Genomic DNA, 20815 nt, shown 5'->3' on the forward strand with positions numbered 1-20815 from the left:
ATATGAATAAAAAAAAAATAAGAAAATGAATAAAAAAAAAAAATCAACAAGAAAACTTTCCTAAAATCAACGCCACGATTAGGGCACAGAGATTGGACCCTGATCCGTTTTACATCCGAAAACTTCAAACCAATCAGAGAGCAGCAATCAAGAGAGGTTTAAAAAGAGCGAAAATATACCCACAATGCCTTGCAATAATCAAGATGGCAGCCTCCGGTGTTGATGTTATTCCGAGGTTACCTGGGTTTGTGTTTACAGAAAAACTAGGGCGCGGTACATATGCAACAGTTTACAAAGCATATAGAAAGGTAATTTGCACGGTTATTTTATTGTTGTTTCATCTGAAACTAGCCTTATTCGCTAATTTTCCAAGAATAAGTGGGTTAGCATGCACTCTGAGTTGTACGACGGGCCAAAGGTGCATGCCTAGTCCCATACGCGTAATATCATGTATTGATACTGCGAGTGTTCGATTAAGTTTTATCTTCTTTTCATTTCTGCTTTTCTCTGAGTGAATAATTCAAAGAGCATGCACGTGTATCTGTAATAACAAGAGTTTGTCACTGTAGCCCTGATAATATTCAATGTAAATTATGTTAAACTTAACCGTAAGGTGCTTGTTGAAGACAGTGAAAAGAAAGATTAATCTAACAAGTTAGGCCCTAGCCTAGGGCCTAGATGGTCTAGTACTAGGAGTCTAGGCCCTATGTGTAGAATCTAGACAATGTATGTCAATATGTCTATTTTCTACTGTAGGTTAAAGGGGCTAGAGACGAAAGTCAATTACCGTATAGTCGCCACTTGCGTGTATTTCCTATGCACTCCGGGTTGGCGAACTAACGATTGTCGATAGGCACTGAATTAGTTTGCCGCTCATAGCGCGCCATGTAGGGTTGGACCTACTACTCATCGACTGCCTAATGTTTATTTGCTTGATAAGAATATTTAACACTGAAATTCACGTAAAAAACTGGACCTACGTGATTGAGAAAATCCGGCTCTATCAAATGCCGTTGTTCCCTTTTCGATTCGAAGTTTCAGTTCAAAAATATCGCCGACGAACTTGCGTGGCCTCGTTTCAGCTCCCCGCGGTAAATCGCGTTATTAGGATCGACCGCTGTTTTTGCAATGACAATGCACGCAAACTGAGTTGTATTGAACACCGTGTTGTACGAAGCTTTTTAGAAGCCTTTTAGAATTTTCCATAGACAATACATTGTGCTGTCATTACGATTCGGTGAAAATATTCATTCAAAATTTTGTCCTTGATTAAAACCATTGATGAACAGTGAATTATCGCGTTTTCCCACACCATCCTCATCTAGCATTCAAAGCCAATCCATTTTTATGTGCTTTGCGCGTAGAGAAGTGCGTACTAAGTGTTCAGTGCGCGAATTATACGCGGTCGGTTTAAAAGAAGGTGGTCGATATGTAGTAGGGCTACTATACCAGGTATTCACTTCAATGTTAGGATGCATTGTGCATCATCGCATTTGAAAAACTTTGTTAATCTGCCACCTGAAATCCATTCAAAATCAAAAACATTCTTGCATTAAAAATGGTTTTGTCACCTGTTACATATGGTAAAGTACATTTTGATTACAATTATTTGTGTTTTTATTGAGGAAAAAGGTGAATTAGGAATGTCTTTTGAAAGCGATGAAAATCCGTCGCCCCAGCTGATGTCCGATTGTAACGTGGCCCGCGTTATATGGGATGTGAATGTCTGGCGACTTTTTTTTAGGTAGTGGCGACTTAATGGTAATCGATGTTAGTTATTATAGTTCTAAGGCTAAATGGATTGTGGGAGACCAATATTTTACCAACAGTAAGTAAAGACCTAACAATAAATACTGTAAAACATGAAATATTCGCGGCATGAATTTTTTGCGAATTGGAGCCGACAGCCTTTTTCGTGGCATGAAATTTTCGCGAAGTGCCACTGGCGTTCAATGCATATAATGTAAACATGGACTTTCGCGTGCATTTTAATTTCGCGAATCTTGGCGCTCGCGAAATTCGCGAAATTAAAGTGCACGCGAAAATTCCTTGTTTTACAGTAACGTCAGATCTAGAGATTTACCGCATAAAGTGGAACTAGCTAGTCTGTGTGATATTGTCTATGAAATTTTTCCTTTTCCCCCCACAGACAAAGTAATTACTTTATTAGGCATTAAATCACACATTTTTCAATTTTTGACAGTTGAATTTAGTTCTGTGAGCTGAAATTTAAAAGAATGTAAGCTTTTCATCTGATACCGGTATTCATGACATCACTGCATAGGGTGAGTGCCATAATCAAGTTGAGTGTTCAATACAAAATAACACTAAAAAATTGTGCATCCTACAATCGTACAAATTTTGTAAGACGTAGAGTCATAAAGTTAATGTAATTGATGCGATGATACAAAGTGAAAATAGGTTTACCAGTTTTTGCAGAACAGCAATAAACAAATTTTACCAGAGCATATTCAAAACGTAATATTACAAGCCATTGACTAGTTGCGCACAAAATAAATATATGCATGCAAGAAAGACTTACTGGAAAATAATCTGTGCTTTCCTTTTTGTGTGTTACAGGGTCAGCAGAGAGAGGTTGTGGCTGTGAAATGTGTACTGAAGAAAAGCCTCAACAAAATATCAACAGAAAACCTCCTCCAAGAAATAGAGTTACTCAAGACACTCAAGCATGAATACATTGTCGAACTCAAAGACTTCCAGGTAAAGAGCAATATTTCCCATTCATAATCATGTATTCTGAAAAGTATCTTTGTGTAGAGCTATGTAGCAATTTTTGTCTACATGTAACAGTTTCTATTATGCCAACCCAAAGAGATGAAAATGAAGTTCAATTTTGTGTCTGTGTTTTTTTTTTTTTGTGAATTACAATTGTTACTTTGTAGTATTTATCAAATGGCTGTACAAAATTTATTACATCACTTTTGATTAGTATGAACGGATGTGTATCAAATACACTTAGAACTTCATTTTGCTTTACTGAATGTATCAAAGTTTACATTTTTAAACCTTAGATCTTGTGCTTACGGTACTATATATATGAAAAATAGAGGGAAATCGATTTGCCTCATGTATCTGATTACTTATGCATGAAACTTCAATTAAAATTTTCATTTTCTGAAAGAAAGTGTAACGATTGGAAAATAAAGTAAGAGTACTTTCTATTGCATTGTGACTTCATTGTAAGTTTAACAAATTCCTTGTTGTAGGCTTCACTATAATTAGAAAGTTGCTAAAACAGAACAGCTATTGAATATAAATCAATATGGTAAACACTGGTCAGAATGGTATAAAAAAGAAAAGATAAGAAAAGAAAAAAAACATTTCCTCTATCTTTTACTAATTGTTCAGTGGGATTCAAACTACATTTATCTGATCATGGAGTACTGCAGTGGTGGAGATCTCTCACAGACCATCTACCAACGAATTGCACTACCAGAGTCTACTGTCAAGACATTCCTCAGACAGCTTGGTATGTACATTGTCCAGAATTTTTGAAAGCTTGCAAAAAAAAAAAAGAAAAAAAAAAGAAAAGAAAATTCAATGACATCTCAATCAGTTGCAGAAAATATAATGTACTACCGAAAAACAATGAGAATGTACTTGTGGCAGGTCTTGCCATTGAGAGTATTTTTCCTCTTTATATGTCTGTCTGCCTGTCTCCCTGTCTCTTTCTCTCTCTCATATTTTGGTTCTATATATATTTTTTTCATAGTCTAAGGTTAGATTATTAAAAATCATGTTCTTTATTTGGTTGCTTTGTAGGGGGTGTAGTATGCAGTAAAATACTTTTACTGATGGAGCTCTGCTTTGTAGTTTGTTATTGACATTTGGTTGAAAGTAAAGATAATAATATGATTTATGGATAGCCAATTTAAACTGGAGATTTTGATAATAGAAGTAATCTGTGCACATGGAAACCTTAGTTCTCTTAGGGAAATATTTGAATACTGGGTCTTTTGTTTAATACTGGACAAACAAGTACATAATTATTCACAATTTCCATCTTTAAAAAAAAAAAGCATCACACAGCAAACAAAAATTATTCACTACATATGGTCTAATTGGTGGAGAGGCAAGATTTCTGATTTCAATTTCCAGCTACAGGGAGCACAGAGTCCATTCTATTGTGTGGTTACATTTTCTAGCTAGTGTGTAAATGAAATATGTACAGTCTTTCTCTTTGGTACAGATGCTTCTTATTGTGATCTTAGTACAAGGCTCTCTATTTGGTTTACTTGTGTTAATCCGATAATGCATGATAAAATGATGGGGCACTGAAAAATTAGTCCATGCGTATGCATGAATTACTGTCATAATTATATCTCAAGCAAATTTTAGCTGTCTCATAGGTACTAAAGGCAGGGCTGTTTTCCTTACTGAATTGTAAATGATGATCTTGCATTAGAGGCGTCTTTTAAGAGTGGGTCACTGCCACCTTTTCAATCTGGATGTTGAGTCCATCCTCAATCTTTCTGTATTATTCTCTACCGATTTTTTTTTTCCTGCAGCCAGTGCTCTACGCTTCCTCCATTCCAAGAAGATCACCCACATGGACCTCAAGCCTCAGAACCTCCTCCTGTCAAACTCCTACAATCCCGTCCTCAAAGTAGCAGGTATGCCAACACCTCACACTTCTCAGCCTTTAGCAGAGAGCCAAGTGTTGGGCTGTGAAGATGGCGAAGAGTACCATTAATACATCCAGATGAAGGCACATACTAGGGATTTTATATGACGTGCACGTACAGAATGTCAGAAAATGTACTTAATTTGGCCACCAAGATTCACTTGTTTGAGAAGCTCAATTTATGTTGGAAATAAGGCATCATTGATGGTGTTTGTTTGTTTGTTTTTTGGGTTTTTTTTGCGGGGGGGGGGGGGGGGGTTGGAGTATTTTGACCATATTATCATCTGAAAGAAGGAGAGCCAAGTTATGATTGTAATTCTGTATACATATGACATGATTACTCTTCATACCAAAAAGATACCGATCGATGTTTACATGTTCATTAGATACATATGAATGAATAATAGCCAGATTTGTCTTTTGGCGAGGTCAGAAACGAATAAAGTACTAGATATGACGATGCAGAAAACTTTTAACCAACTTATTACAAGGGGAATATCTGTTTTACATGCCAACTGTATTAAAAAGAAAGTGGATTTTCTTGTGTGAAAGAGCTACCAGCATCAAATCAAAGAGAATGTAAACATTCATTTCATCCAAATGTGTTTTATCTCACACATTCTAGATTTTGGCTTTGCCCAGAACATCACGGATGAAATTCTGACAGACACACTCAGAGGCTCCCCACTTTATATGGCTCCTGAGATTGTGACCGACAGGAAGTACAATGCCAAGGCTGACCTGTGGTCAGTAGGGGTCATCATGTTTGGTAAGTGACTTCACTTGCTTCAATTGCTTCACTGTGCTGCAACATTCACGAAGACTCCGTGGTAGTCATTAACATACAGTAGTAGTCTACTTGTGATGATTCCTTTGTGTTGGTGAGATGTGTTTGAGAAACAGAAGTAAGGGTTCAGTTTGTGTCTGTATGGTCCTTAGAATTGAATGATAGTGATGCAACATGTAGCAGAAATTGATGCTGACTATTTTTGCTGATTGTAACTTTAATAAAAGTACAAATAAGCCATTTATCCCAACTTCTTCATGCCAGCCTTTTCAATATGTTCATAATGAACAATGTGACTATAAGTGTTGAGTTATTTGTGGAGCAAAAAGACAGTGGTTAATGATAGCACGGGGCTCCCCCACTCCAGGAATGCAGTGAAGATAAACATGATATCACTTATGTTGCCTACAAGGTAAAAGGTAACATCTATAGCACATGCACATTGTACTGCATTATGTTAATTTACATTTCCTTGGTGGGTATGAGAAACATTATGTTTGTAGTCTTGCATTTTCTTGCAAATGCACCTACGTAATTATGATAAAACTATTCCTGTTATTTTCTCATAGAGACTTTTCTGCCATTATAAACTTTTAGTTATTCAAATTCATAAAGTTCTTCCGTCGAGATGTTTTCATTGCAACTGATTGACAAATTGCCCTACATCGACGTAAATAAGCACTGAATTGATCAGTGTTTTAGTAATAGCCATGATAAAAAATCATGGGCGTACATACTCGAGCAGGATTCGAACCTACGACCTCCTGATCACCGGACAGGCGTCATCTCCACTAAACCACCGAGCTTTCGCCCGACAGCAAGTGTTGGTTCTAATCCTTATAGCATGCAGCGGGTACTGCTTTGTTATTCAAATTCATGAATTTGAATAACAAAGCAGTACCCGCTGCATGCTATAAGGAGTAGAACCAACACTTGCTGTCGGGCGAAAGCTCGGTGGTCTAGTGGAGATGACGCCTGTCCGGTGATCAGGAGGTCGTATTTTCGAATCCTGCTCGAGTATGTACGCCCATGATTTTTTATCATGGCTACTACTAAAACACTGATCAATTCAGTGCTTATTTACGTCGATGTAGGGCAATTTGTCAATCAGTTGCAATGAAAACATCTCGACGGAAGAACGTCATGAATTTGAATAACAAAGCAGTACCCGCTGCATGCTATAAAGATTAGAACCAACACTTGCTGTCGAGCGAAAGCTCGGTGGTCTAGTGGAGATGACGCCTGTCCGGTGATCAGGAGGTCGTAGGTTCGAATCCTGCTCGAGTATGTACGCCCATGATTTTTTATCATGGCTACTACTAAAACACTGATCAATTCAGTGCTTATTTACGTCGATGTAGGGCAATTTGTCAATCAGTTGCAATAAACTTTTAGTGTTGTATGAGATTTGGCAGAGATAACATATTCATCACAATGTCAATCATTACCATATATTTCATGTCTTTTTTCTTCATTTTCTTCTTGATCTTCTTCTCCTCCTCCTTCTTCTTCTTCTTCTTCTTCTTCTTCTGCTCCCTCTCTTTTTGCATCCTCTTCTTTGTATTACACATATGTATTATTATCAGTAATTTTGTTTAATACTATTCTAAGTAATTTCTATCATTGCTGCTATCATTATCGTCATCATTTACTTATTCTGACAGAATGTCTGTTTGGAAGGGCACCCCTGGCATCAAGGTCATTCACTGAATTGGCAGAAAAGATACGGAGTCCAAAACCAATCGAGGTAAACTTTTTCATTTCTTCATTACTATATGGTGATTGCTTATTTATGGTGCCTATGCATCTATAGGAACAGAATAAATGGGATGCATAATTTGTCTGATAAAATGATACCCATAAAAGGTGATTGAAAGATTACATATGCTGATATCTAAACATGAAAAAAAAAAGTCATTGAATGTCAATGTTGTAATCTGAAAAGATTTTTTTTTTTTTGGAAAGCAATGCAAAATGAAGCCAAACTTTTCAGGTACCATGCACATTGTGTTCCTTGTATGAAATTTATTGTACTATAATGAGGAGATGTGAATCGAATTGCTTACTTGAAAGCACTGAATTTCGGTATGAGTTGCAACTCACATTTAAATACAATTGATTTTTCACTTCATGTTATACTTGAGCTGAAAAGATTATGTCAACAGTACATTCTCTACTTTTATACATTCATTTTTTTTAATATATATATATTTTTTTGGGGGGGGGGGAGCAAAGCAAGGTGTATAGAATATTGCATACATAAATCAGTGGAATTATATCTAGTAATGTATCTAAAGTCTTTTCATTTGAAAGTAATTTTAGAACAATTTAAGAAAGTTATAACAATGTAACACAGTTACCTAATTGATAACTCAAGTATAGATAAAGTAAGAAAACTGAAAGTAGTTATTTTCCTGCCAAGAATGCCCCTGACATAAAGCTACGGTGATGAGTTTTCTGACCAAGTTACAGTGTAAAGATAACAAATGTTCATCTCTCTCTTTTTTTTTTTTTTGGTCACCATAGATACCAACATTCATCGCGACATCGGATTCGTGTCGTGACCTCCTCTCCAGGCTTCTCAAGAGGGATGTAGGAGAGAGGATAGACTTTGAGGATTTCTTTCAGCATCCCTTCATCGACCTAGAACACATGCCTTGCAGCGAGTCCCTGGACAAAGCTGTAAGTGAAATTCAACTGTCTGAATGCTGAAACTCTAAAACCAGAAACAGTGGCGGCATTTAACTTTTGCAAATTGGAGCCAATGGCTTCCTTTGGGGTATGAAACTTTCACGAATTAGCAATGGCATTCAATGCATTGTGTAGACAAGAACTTTTTGACGCATTTTACTTTCGCAAATCTCAGCTCTTCACGAAATTTCCAAAAGTCTGTGAACACAAAAATTTGTGGTTTTACAGTATATTGTGCAGACAAGTAATGCATTGTATGAAATGACATTCATCGCTTCGGTACACAAGGCCCAGAATGCCTATCGATTTTTTCAGCCTGTCTTAGCAAACTTCACATGGCGGGCAACATGCATTTTTGATAAGATAGAAGAAGTTAAAGAAAAAACATTCCTGACTTGCATATTCTTTTACCACAATTGTGTTTCTCTCTCTCTTTCTCTTTCTCTTTATGGAAATATGAATTATGCTCAAAGATAGCAGAAAAAAAAAAGAAAAAGGATGGTCATAACCCACAGACCACACCATCAACCCAACCATGTATGATGATATTATAGGAATGTAATATACATGTAAGTCACTAATTAGAACAGCATTTTCTTGAATTTCAGTAAAGTAGCTGTTTTACCAATGTAAAAAACAGCAACAACAATATTTATGAGTTTGGTTTCTTAAGTGAACATCTTCAGCTGTTACTGAACACAATTCTCTAAACATCAGTGTAGAAGCTTTTGTTGTGTTGCACCATGGCGTAGTACAATAGGATACTTGTATGAAATTTTTGTAGCAGGTTACCAATTGGCAGGGCAGGGCGGGCGGTTATAACAGGGTTGGAGCAAACATTTATAAAGGCTGTAATGATCATCGCAGAAGAATTGTAGCAATTACATGAGAACTTGTCACCGTCTTGATTTTCCATCATCTGTTGCATTCTGATACATGACAGAGAAGCCTTGTAGTGAGTGCTGTGCAGCTGGATCAGGCCAAGCAGTGGGCAGAAGCCATCAGGCTCTACCTTGGTGCCATGGAGTACTTCATCCCTGCAATACAGTGTAAGAATTCTACACTTTAACACTGGTTATAATAAGTGCTATCACAAATATTGGACTTGCCTTCAGTGCGCTAGTTGTTCATCTGTTGTCGATGCCATGGTGGAAAACTGACTCTGTTATTTGAAACTGACTTATGAGTTTAATGGAGATGTTGTGTAATTGCAGAGTTTTATGAAAGAAATGCCTTTAGACATGGGCCTGTGCAAGTGACCCAATGCTGAGTATGACTTTCCTCAAAAGAAGAATAACATTGTCAATATTGACCAACAAGGAGGGCAACATTGGAATATAATTGATATGACACAAGTTCAGACAACATTACATCAGCCTAATATGGGTGTAGTATGGTCTCATTGAAGGCAACACTGACTATTGTTTCCACTAGATAGTAGCAAGCTTTTGATTTCAAAAGGGTAGGTATCTGCACAAAACCAAATATTTCCTGTCCTGTTGATTTTCGGGATAGTTCTCAATTGAAATGGAGTTGTACAAGCGGGACAAAGTGGCTAGCTGCTGTATGTTTTAGGTACAGCACATGCGTGTGACAGCATACACAGTAGGCCTATAGCGGACGTAGGCATCCCCGTCCTCAGAAATCGAAATGGCCGACAAATCAGAAAGGAGCAAGGCGGGTACGATGGGTTAACTCACTGCCCTGTATGCCATACCATCTCAAATCAAAAGCTTCTTAATAGCCAATTAAAACCAATGGCCTTCAGTCATACAATGCTGCTGCAATGTAGCAAAAAAAAAAAAAAAAAAGGCTGAGTGTCCAGTAAAACGTATTAGGGCTGTGGTGTCCTATTCAAAGGAGTAATTATAAATGACTACTGGGTAATACAATGATAGACATGTTGATAAAGTAGATACATGATAATGTAACATCATTTCACATTTCTGCAATGTCTGTCCACTCTTACTGTCTTCAGATGAGAGAGATCCCGCAAAGAAGGAGGCGCTGAAGACCAGAGCCTCCGAGTACATGAGGAGAGCGGAAGAACTGAAAGGACTCCTGAAACCGAAGCAGACACCCCCTCTCCCCCCAGAGACCAACCAGGAGGAGGCGGATGGCTCCAGCAGTACTTCAAACCAGTCTGGACTCGTCTATGATATTCACTTGCTTGGTAAGTTGAAATGTTATGATGAGTTGTTATTTGTTTGTTTGTTTGTTCTGTTTTGTTTTGTTTTGCTTCATATTGTGGTTTTGATGAGGGGAGGGGATGTCAATACGCTCCTTACAAGAATCAAAGATCTGAAAAAAAAATTGTAAAGAAAAGGTGTCAGGCATGTCTTTGAAAGCAGTGTTTACAAGTTGAAGGAGAGCTTTATATTTCATATGTATGTGTCATAATGTGTTTTTGTTTGTTTGTTCATTTGTTTGTTATCAATCCCAAACAAACAATGTTTATATATGTGCTCGTGCACAGTGATGTCCAAAGGTAATGCTCACTTGTACATCACATACTGTACGCCAAAAAAATACGCCAAATATTTTGCAAAGTTTTTATTTCCATGAATTTCACGAGTCAGGTGCTATTTGTGAAATTAGAGACACATGAAAAATAATGACTCTGATCCCAATATGAATGTGACGCACATGTTTATATATATTTTTTTCAGTGCAGTACTCCATGATGACGAATTTAATCCCTCGCAAAATCCTGGGGAGGTCCCGATTCACGAAAATTTAGACTCGCTAAATATACAGAGTATACAGTACTTCCAAAATCACACAAACTCTCCATTGTACAGGTATTTCACATGATTGTTATTTTAATGCATGTGCCTATTTGCACTGTCCGGATGACAGCTGGGAAAATGTAACCGGCTCGTTCCTCTCTGCAGGGAAGATTGATAATTGAAGAATTCTTGATCCTATTGATGTGTAACTTATTAGTCATGATCCATTCAAAACAGCAAAACAGATGTTGTGTAGTACCAGAAGTTAAACATTGTGACACCCAGCATTAAAACTGTTCCTGCACACACAATGATTACCTAGACACATTAACTACAAAATGAATGCCTAGCCATGTTAACCTGCTGAGGACGAACTGATTTTGCCACAACACCCATTTCCCATAGACACTAGCGTGAGTATACTCGGGACTCGTCCTCAGCGGTTTAATACAGCATCATATAGGAATACTGCCTGTGATAGTGTTTTGTTTTGTTTTGTTTTTTATTGTTTTGTTTGAATTGTTAAAGTTTTGTTGTTGGAATAGATGTTGTCAATATTTCGAGTTCTCTGCTTGTATTTAAGTGTGACTGTGGTGTGGAAAAGAAAGAAAAACAGTTCAGATCATACTGTGACTTTAAAAACCACTATCACTCTCGCAGCTCTTTTCATCTCTCATTGTGCTTGATAGAGGGCAGTATACATTTTAAAATACCTGTGCCAAGGCCATTTAGCTTTTGGCCCGTAGGACTGAGTGCGCCTTGGTGCTTTTGCCTCACCCCACACTGCACTGGCCTTGTACACTCGCACAATAATTACTAAAGACAGTGTAACTGGTTGCTTTCAGGCTCACTTTATGCATGAGGACCTGACCTTGTGGCATAAAAGGCCGAAAATTATAATGAGTTCTCTGCCTTTTCAAAGCCTATGCACCAGCTAGATATCTTTACTGTGGGGCCAACTAGCTCATACCATTGCATAGGATTTGGCAGTTTTAGAAAGTTGCTGCGTTGTGGCACCCTTTTGTTTTCAAAAGTATTAAGATTATACGTGATGTAAAGTATATCTTGTATTTGTGAGAATCTTCTCTAGTAGATGTATGAAGAAAGGTGATGATAATGTGCAAACATTCTATTGTTTGCTGCATATTCTCTGTATATCTCAGTGATAAAACCTTAATTTTTTGGAATGATGCAATGTAACATGCACAAAAACGTGATTTGAATTCTGTTATGATTTAGACTGTCACCTACAGTGTAATGTAATTCCTCATTTAGATGATTTATATACAGTGCACCCAGTTCCCATAATCAACAGGATGAAGTTAATTCTGCTTTTCTCTTTGTGGTCTTCTCTTGTCTTTATATTTCATATCTGTGTCTATGATGCTCTCTCTATCTACTTCACTTTCTGTCTATCTCTCTTTCTCTCCTTTTACATACATCTTTTTTTGTTTCCCCTCTGTTGGTTCATACACATTGTCTGTCTTTCTTGCTGTTTCTTTGTCTTTCTTTCTCCCTTCCTGCCTCTACATCATCTGTTGTCTTTCCTCTGTTGGTTCATACACTCTTTTATGTCTGTCTATCTGTCTGTCTGTCTGTCTGTTACTCCCTCTGTTTCTCTGTCTGTCTATGTTTCTTTCTTTGTCGAAATCTGTCTCTTCATCATCTCATGATTCTCCTTTGTCGGGTCATACACTCTTTTCTGTCTGTCTGTCTGTCTGTCTGTCTTTCTGTGTCTGTCTGTCTGTCTTTCTGTGTCTGTCTCTCTGTCTGTGTCTCTGTCTGTGTCTGTCTCTCTCTATCCATCTCTTTTTGTGTATTTCTCCTTTGCCTGTCTCTATATCATCTTTTTCCCCTTCATATATTCTTTATCTGTCTATCTCTCCCTATATCCATCTCTACAATCTGCCTATACATCATCTCGTCTTTCCTCCGTTGGTTCATACTCTCTTCTGTGTTTGTCTGTCTGTCTGTCTCTTCTCTGTTTCTCTCTCTCTCTTTATGTCTATGTTTCTTTATTTATATCTGCCTCTACATCAACTCTTGTTACTCCTATGTTGGTTCATACACTCTTCTCTGTCTGTCTGTTTGTCTGTCTGTCTCTTCCTCTATTTCTCTCTCTTTATATATCTATGTTTCTTTCTCTATATCTCCCTCCACATCATCTCTTATTTCCCCTCTGTTGGTTCATACACTCTTCTCTGTCTGTCTGTCTGTCTGTCTGTCTGTCTGTCTGTTTTTCTCTCTATCTTTGTTCCTCTCTCTATCCGTCCCTCTTTCCCTTTCTGTCTTTGCAATCATATTTTGTATCCTGTTGGTTCATACACTCTGGCCATCTGTCTGTCTGTACGTCTATCTGTTTTTTCTGTCTGTGTGTTTCTGTCTGTCTGTCTGTCTGTCTGTCTGTCTGTCCCTATCTATCTGTATCTACATCATCTCTTTTTATACCCTCTGTTGGTTCATAAATGTCTCTCTGTTTGTCTGTCTGTCTGTCTGTCTCTCCCTCTTCCCCTCCTTCTATCCCTCCACTGGACCACATCGATCGTTCTGTCTATCCAGACAAGCTGGCCAATGGCAACCCAGATCTGAAGGTGGCCGTCAAGCTGGTGAAGGATGCGGGCCGAGAGGTGAGGATGGCAATACGCTTTTAATCACCCTAGCATTGACATTTGCATTAATATCGGCCGAGAGCAAGTGATGGGACTAGATCCAGGCAAGGACTCGCTGCCAAAATGAAAATCTGTTGCCCCCCCCCCCCCCCACCGCTCTCTTTGTAATGAATTTGCAATGACTTCTGCGAAATGCTAATGAATTATGTCATATGGCCGATTGCTACGAGGAACCTGCAAGGCTGTGTGGCTTTTAACTTGATGAGTGAGAGCATGACTGTGAAATGCCCACACTGCATCCAAAGATTTTTAATATCAGTAGAAATGTACATTGATATTATGCACTGATGCTCAAAGTAGAAAAAAACAACAAACATGTTTGATGCATTAATACACTCAGGTACATGTCAACCCGTTGAGGATGGGCTGATTTTGCTACAACACTCATTTCCCATAGACACTTGCCCGAGTATAGTCAGGACTCGTCCTCAATTGATTAACTGTCAGTAAGATATTGCCCAGTGCCGTGTACTCTTTATAGACTTTATTTAGATGTGCTTATTTTACCTTTTTTATTAAACAAACAAACAAACAAACAAACAAACAAACAAACAGTTATGTATGTATATGTCTGTTGGTCGTCGTAATAAGTTTAGATATAGAAAAAAAATGAGAAAGGGAAAGACGAGATTCTGATGTTAGTCACCATTTGAAGCACATTTGTACAATGGAGTTTGGTGTGTTGACCAGCTACAATTATCTTGCATTCCTACACTGTAGATTATGGTCAGTGCTGCAAAGAGAGAAGGGAAAAGGAAAAATACAAATTCATGAAGTAATACAAAACTGATATTGATGCAATTAACCCATGCGTGTAGGACTGAAATTATTGATGCTGAGTAACAGACATGGAAATGAATTTAATGCAATTGATGAATTTGATTGCGAACTGTATATAAAGCTGTCAATTCAAATATGACAAAGATCTGAAAATGATGTAGTCAATGAATGTATGTCCAACTTGAAATGATGTAGCTCACCGCCTGTTTCATTATTTCCATATTTCATTTCAGGATAGTCGAGAAGACTATGACTTGGCGCTCGACTTGTATGAGCAAGCTATCGGCAGGATGTTACCTCTGTTACAAGGTGAGGACTTATGTCTATATATCTCTCTGTCTGTATCTTTCTCTCCCTCTCTCTCTCTCTCTCTCTCTCTCTCTCTCCTTCTCTTTCATTTATTTGCTCAATGTTCCAGTCATTGTCATGTTTCTTTTTCAATATGTGATGCATACCACTAGCAGCAAGTTTATTAAATCCCGTCTTTGTGTGTAGAAAATTGTCTTTGTAATGCTGTATTGCTCTCTGCATATCTTCGATATCAACAAATTTAAACGTGATTTTGCCTTTTCCTTGTTTTTTTGTTTTTGTTTTGTTTTTGTTTTTTAGAGAGAGAGAAAAGCAAAATTTCAACTGCTTCAAGAATAGTGAAACAGGACACAGTTTGTTTTAATACAATTATGGTTCTATGCTCTTTGATGTTATTCTATTATCACTTTCGTTTATTTTATAAACTGAACAGATGTTACGATGTGTACCAACTACAAGGTGTGTTTAATTTGTGATATGGAGCTGCAGGATGTGTATGTAAAGGGCATATACCTTGGGGCAATGAAACAAAAGAATGCCTGTTCAGTTTCTAAAGATATTTTGTGGGCCTTGGGAAATTCAAGTTATTACATTTGGGATTTTCCCCCTTTTTAGTATTTCGTATTTTTTCCTCGTGATTTTTTCTCCCCTATTCTTGTTTTTTTTTTTCCTTGTTTCTCTTGTAATGACACACAAAATTTGCTTACAATACTACATTTTGAATTTGAATTTTGAAATTGAAGACAGAAAAACATGATTTTGTTTTCTTTCTTCTTATTTCTTTCCTTCATAAAAGTGTGTGTGTGTGTGTGTGTGTGTGTGTGTGTGTGTAAGCTTCTTATGTCATCATACTTGTTACATTGTAATTTGTTTTGGGTTTTTCAGAGTTTCCTGTTCAAGAACCATAATAAATTCGACAAATCTATGCATGGCAGTATCTATTTGTTTGCTTGTTAGTTCATTTTTCCATCTGAGAAGATGGCTGGATAGCCCATATTCAGCTTCGCTAAGCTGGTCTTCCATGGGGTCCAGTTGGATGTGAGGTGGGACCACTTCACAGGGTTAAACATCCTGCTCTTTGCAATGAATGGATGAAGTGGGATCTTTTACGTGCATGAGTTGGGACTCTGTCATACACGGGACCTCCATTTTATGTCCTATCTGAGGGACAGAGTGTTTTACCTCTTGCTAGAGGGGACGGTATGTTTACACAAACAATGCTCAGTCCAGACTCGGGTTCAAACCCGGGTCCTTAGAATTGTGAGGCAGATGCGCTACTGACTGAGCCAACTCACCGCCCTTTTAAGTACTGCATGATGTAAAATGATAATAATAATTTAAAAAAAAACTTCTGGTCTTCCCATTTTATTAACCTGCTACCTCATCAAAATGTGGTCTTCTTCCATTGATTTGATACATGGTATATGAGGATGGACTGATTTTGCTACAACACGCATTTTCCATAGACATCTGCCGGAGTTTACTCGGGACTCATCCTCAATGGCTTATAAGAGCATTCAAAAAATTATATACTCTTACTTGTGCTCAGATATTAGTCAGTGAAATTGTAAATTTTGTTTGTCTGTTTGTTTTTTTCTTTCACTTTCTGGCAGTTGAACAGAAGGGCAGAAGGAGAGACTTGATGCTGAAAGAAACTGACAGATGTGTGAGCAGAGCAGAGGAACTCAAACAGTACTTGGAGGTATATAACAATTGCATCGATTGCAAGCAATAATGTGCTGCATTTGTAAAGTGTATACCGTCAGCTGAGAATCAGAATGGCACTTAATGCCACTAATCACGTTCTAAGATTTGAGTGTGAATGAAGATGAAACAAATTAGATTTCATGATATAAAAAGTTTATTCAATCAAAAGTAGGTAGATTTATAAGCATTGTTCCAAATATAGGGTGAGATAAGGCCCTTGTCGTTTTAATTTTTAACATTTTAACTGAAAATGAAAATGATTTAAAATATTGTCACCATTATGTAGAGGAGATCGAGCTCTACATCATGATAGCAATAACTCAATACCCACCCCCCCCCCCCCATTGCTATTAAGCCCTTCTGGTTCTCAGCCGATGTTCTGAAACATTTTAAAATTTGTGAATAGTGAAATGCGCACCCATTAAAACCCATTGAAATATATGGTGTATATAGTACATATAATTATATGTATATAGTATATAGCTTTGTATATATGTTAGTGTATAAATTCTACAGTATTACATTTTCAACTTACAAAAGCATCCTGGAATACAACCAAGATATTGGAAGCTTTTTGCTTTAACTTTTTATTTTACATTTTAATATTTTTATTGTTATAATTTATATTTTTCAATGTTAGTTGCAGTATGTAGAAAAAAAAAAACGTAATTGCTTGTTTCAGATGAAAAACTGTAAAAGCATTTTAATTTCTAAATTATAAAAATGATTCTCATATTGGTATCACATTTTACAAGACTTGAGGTACAGTTTCCTTTTCAAAGTGACAAATGTTTTAAAATTTCCTCCTTGTTTTGTGCAGATTTGATGAATTTAGTTAATTCCATTTAATACATAATCTTATATCCAATATCAGATTCATATGCAGTCAAATTCAGAGGAACCAATTTGATGATGTTATGGTGACAATTCCTGCTGCAAAATTCCCTCAGGCCTTGATCGGCTATTTAAAATGTGCTAATGGGGCTCTCACATTTCCTTTTACTGTGTGAAAAGTGTGTATGCATGTAACTGTTTAAACATATAAGAGACCTGTTGCATGGACTGAGAGATAATGGCAATGCACATTTATCAATGCTAAGTGGGCTGCTGTAAATCACACTGTGCTCAGTACCTCTAGCTGAGCAAGTGTATGCATATGTCTTGCTTATTTATCACATACGTTGATGCAGGAAAAGAAGGTGCATTACTTTTTCCTTTCGTGTGAGAGATCCACGTCATGTTGTTGAGTTTGCAAAAGTAGACTAGCAGCTCACAAGTGGAAGACGTGTGAATGAGTACTTTATGCACATTACTGTAAACCATGTTTTTTTTGGCAGTGTCATGTAGGTACTATTCATATTTTGTGTGTGTGTGTGTGTGTGTTTGTGTGTATGTGTGTTGAATTAGTTCTTCTACTTGTACAGTATAGTCCTAGCTTGGACAGTATATATTGATGAACCTAACTGCAGCATATGTTATATTATACCGATATGGACTGTTTCTCAGGGAATTGTTGAGATTATTGCCCGTAGGGATTTCAACTCCATGCTATAACCTGAGGAGCTTGCCTCAAAGGTCATTGCATGGAGCTTAGATCTAGAGGGATAATAGTATCCACAATGCATTGAATAAAAGCAGTCCACATCTGTTTTATGCATTGCAAAGTAATCAAGCAAAATTTTACATGACCAGTTATGATCGCACTAGCCAAAGAATTCAAATACTAATAGTGTGAACAAATTGTCTGAGCTGCCATAGATGTTTGCATTGTGGTTGTATCAGACAAGAGTCGTCTCTCATACTACGGATGCCAGCCTTGACTTAACATGTATACTGCCACCAACCAAAAAACGTCAGTTTAGTACTATGGGGTGGTTTAGGACTTCAGGCTGAAGGGAATAGTTGAATTCATGCCCCCAATTTCAACCACCTATATGCCCATATTGCCCCCCTGCAAAGAATCCAGAACACAGCAGCTCATCTCGTCTCTTGCACCAAGAAATCCGACCACATCACCCCCATCCTTCGCTCCCTTCACTGGCTCCCCATGGTTCAAAGGATACAATTCAAAGTACTAACCCTTACCTACAAAGTCAAGCACGGTCTAGCCCCTGGATACATCTCTGAACTATTAGTTCCCAAGAATCCATCCTGTGTCCTTGCTATCCTCCCGCTCAATCCATCTCCAACGTAGCCCTAGACCCATACCACGTACCCGCTATGGCAGTCATGCTTTCGCCTTCGCCGCGCCTCAACTATGGAACAAGCTCCCCTTCACATCAGATCTTCACCCTTGCTAGATACGTTTAAGACCCTCCTGAAGACACATTTAATGAAGTCAATATAAGTTGAAATAATTAGTATGATCTTTTGTTTTTGTGTGTCACGTTTTCTTCTTTTTGTGGGTGTGTATTAAGTATGTTAATTTTAGTATTTGATTATTGCTTAAGTATAACTATTGAGTAATGTAAATTATTGTAGAGTTTGTAGTTATGTTGAATAATATGTAAGAATATGTTTTGGTATAGTTATGACAGGGCTCGACACTAACTTTTTTGTTTGGTGGCCCGATGGGGCCACCAAAATCCTCAATTTCAAATTTTTGGTGGCCCGAGAGAAAAATTTGGTGGCCCCGAAAAAAACAATAAAAAACATTAAAAGTCCTGTTTTTATGCCTAAGTGGCCGGAGGCATTATGTTTTCGGGTCGTCCGTCCGTCCGTCCGTCCGTCCCGTTTTGTTTTTGTCGATATCTCAAGAACCATGTGGTGGTTTTACATCAAACTTGGTATGAGGGTATATCCTTAGGGGATAATACTTTGTGTGGATTTTAGGGTCACAGGGTCAAAGGTCAAAGGTCACAGGTTATTTTGTGAAAAAAGAAATGAAATTTCATGTTTTTCTCCATATCTTACAAATGGTTCAAGGTATCTTCATGGAACTTAGTATATATGCTTGTACCGATGGGCAGTGATTATCTAGGGAAGTTGGGGGTCATGGGTCAAAGGTCAGGGGGTCAAAGGTCAAGGTCAGCTCCTCAAAATATCACCACTTTCCTTAAAATGCAATATGCCTGAAGGTTTTTTTTTTTTAACTTGATGTATGGCATGTATTACCCAATATATATTTTTGGGGAAGTTTCTTGCCAAAAGGTCAAAGGTCAAAAGGTAAAAGGTCAAGTGGAAGTGCTAAATTGCACTTTTTCCTCCATATCTTGAAAGTAACTCAAGGTATCATCATGAAACTTACATATTTATGCATGTTCAACCTAACAGTGATTCTCTTTGGAACTGTGAGGTCAAAGGTCAAAGGCCAGGTTTAGATAATGCTATTTTCCCATTTGATACTGAAATTATACTTTTTCTCAATACCTTCAAAATTACTCAATGCATAGACTTATAAAAGGGTCAAAAGTCAAGTAAAAATCATCAGTTCCCCAAATACCTGCACTCTGACATTTTAATCATTCATCCAATTGAACCTAGTTCTAGGAAAGTGAACATTCAGCACATTTGTGTCAAACCTGTCATTTTAATATTTTGCCAATTGTGTGAAACTGTCATCACACATTGTCAAGACATTGTACTATAGACCTATTAGGAGAACCATGCATTATGGCTTAGGCATATCAGTAGCCGTAGCGATATATCTAGTTTCATATGAGTCAAATATCTAAGTTTTATCCAGTCATAGTAAGAATTAGAAGTTGGACATACATCTACTCATAAATAAACCTCAACAACTTCGCAACACTCACTCTCAGGCACTCATTCAGTCCTTTTCATCCATTCTTTAAACAAATATAACTGCTAATTTCGGGCGCAAAAAGTTACGAATTAATTGATGTACTTTTCAAAAAATTTTGGTGGCCCGAGGCAGGCCACCAAATTTGCCCTTTTTTGAAATTTGGTGGCCCGACTTTCAATTTTGGTGGCCCCGGGCCACCGGGCCACCGTTAGTGTCGAGCCCTGGTTATGATATATGTAGGGTGCTTAGAAACTGTATTAAGTGTGGTAAAAAATTTTAATTATTATTATCATTATTATTAACATTCAATACCCTCACTTGATTCCTTGGACAGGTCAAGAAGTTGAAAATGAGGAGACAATCATCTCTTGATAATCAGCTGCAGGGAGGGGAGCTCAACATCAAAGATTGTAAGTACCTGGACCCTTTTCTGCTCTCATTAGGTGACGTCACACTATGCAAAAGTACACATAGTTTACCACCCGATATTTTGCTTTGCTTAGTTTTTGGGCAGTGAGACCGCAAACTTCTTGAGGAGTTACCAGCGAAACTTCCCGCATGCACTGGGAAAGTTCTTATTTTTCGCAAAACTATGCGTAGTCCTGTGTAGTGTGACCGCGCAGCTGAAACTTTGAAACGTTTGTGACGTGATGATAGATAATTGTAGTCCTGTTTCAAGTAGGTTTCTCATTGTGCCAGAGACTACTGTATACGCCAAATATTTTGCGAGGTTTTTATTTTTGCAAATTACGC

General features: G+C 37.6%; 1 protein-coding gene across 1 annotated transcript; it reads left to right on the forward strand.

Annotated features, from left to right (window-relative positions):
- The first annotated feature begins 203 nt into the window (after positions 1-203).
- Positions 204-20579, forward strand: LOC139730248 (serine/threonine-protein kinase ULK3-like). Its single transcript, XM_071641133.1, has 13 exons — positions 204-308; positions 2581-2721; positions 3370-3490; positions 4530-4634; positions 5271-5414; positions 7097-7179; positions 7959-8114; positions 9067-9172; positions 10102-10296; positions 13412-13479; positions 14535-14610; positions 16224-16312; positions 20397-20579. The coding sequence occupies exons 1-13, from the start codon at positions 204-206 to the stop codon at positions 20577-20579; spliced, it is 1572 nt and encodes a 523-aa protein (XP_071497234.1).
- The last annotated feature ends 236 nt before the right edge of the window (positions 20580-20815 follow it).

Source organism: Diadema antillarum, unplaced genomic scaffold (genome assembly GCF_040938485.1).
Source record: "Diadema antillarum isolate AM-2024a unplaced genomic scaffold, OU_Dant_1.0 seq00000299_RagTag, whole genome shotgun sequence".
Taxonomy (NCBI): Eukaryota; Metazoa; Echinodermata; class Echinoidea; order Diadematoida; family Diadematidae; genus Diadema; species Diadema antillarum.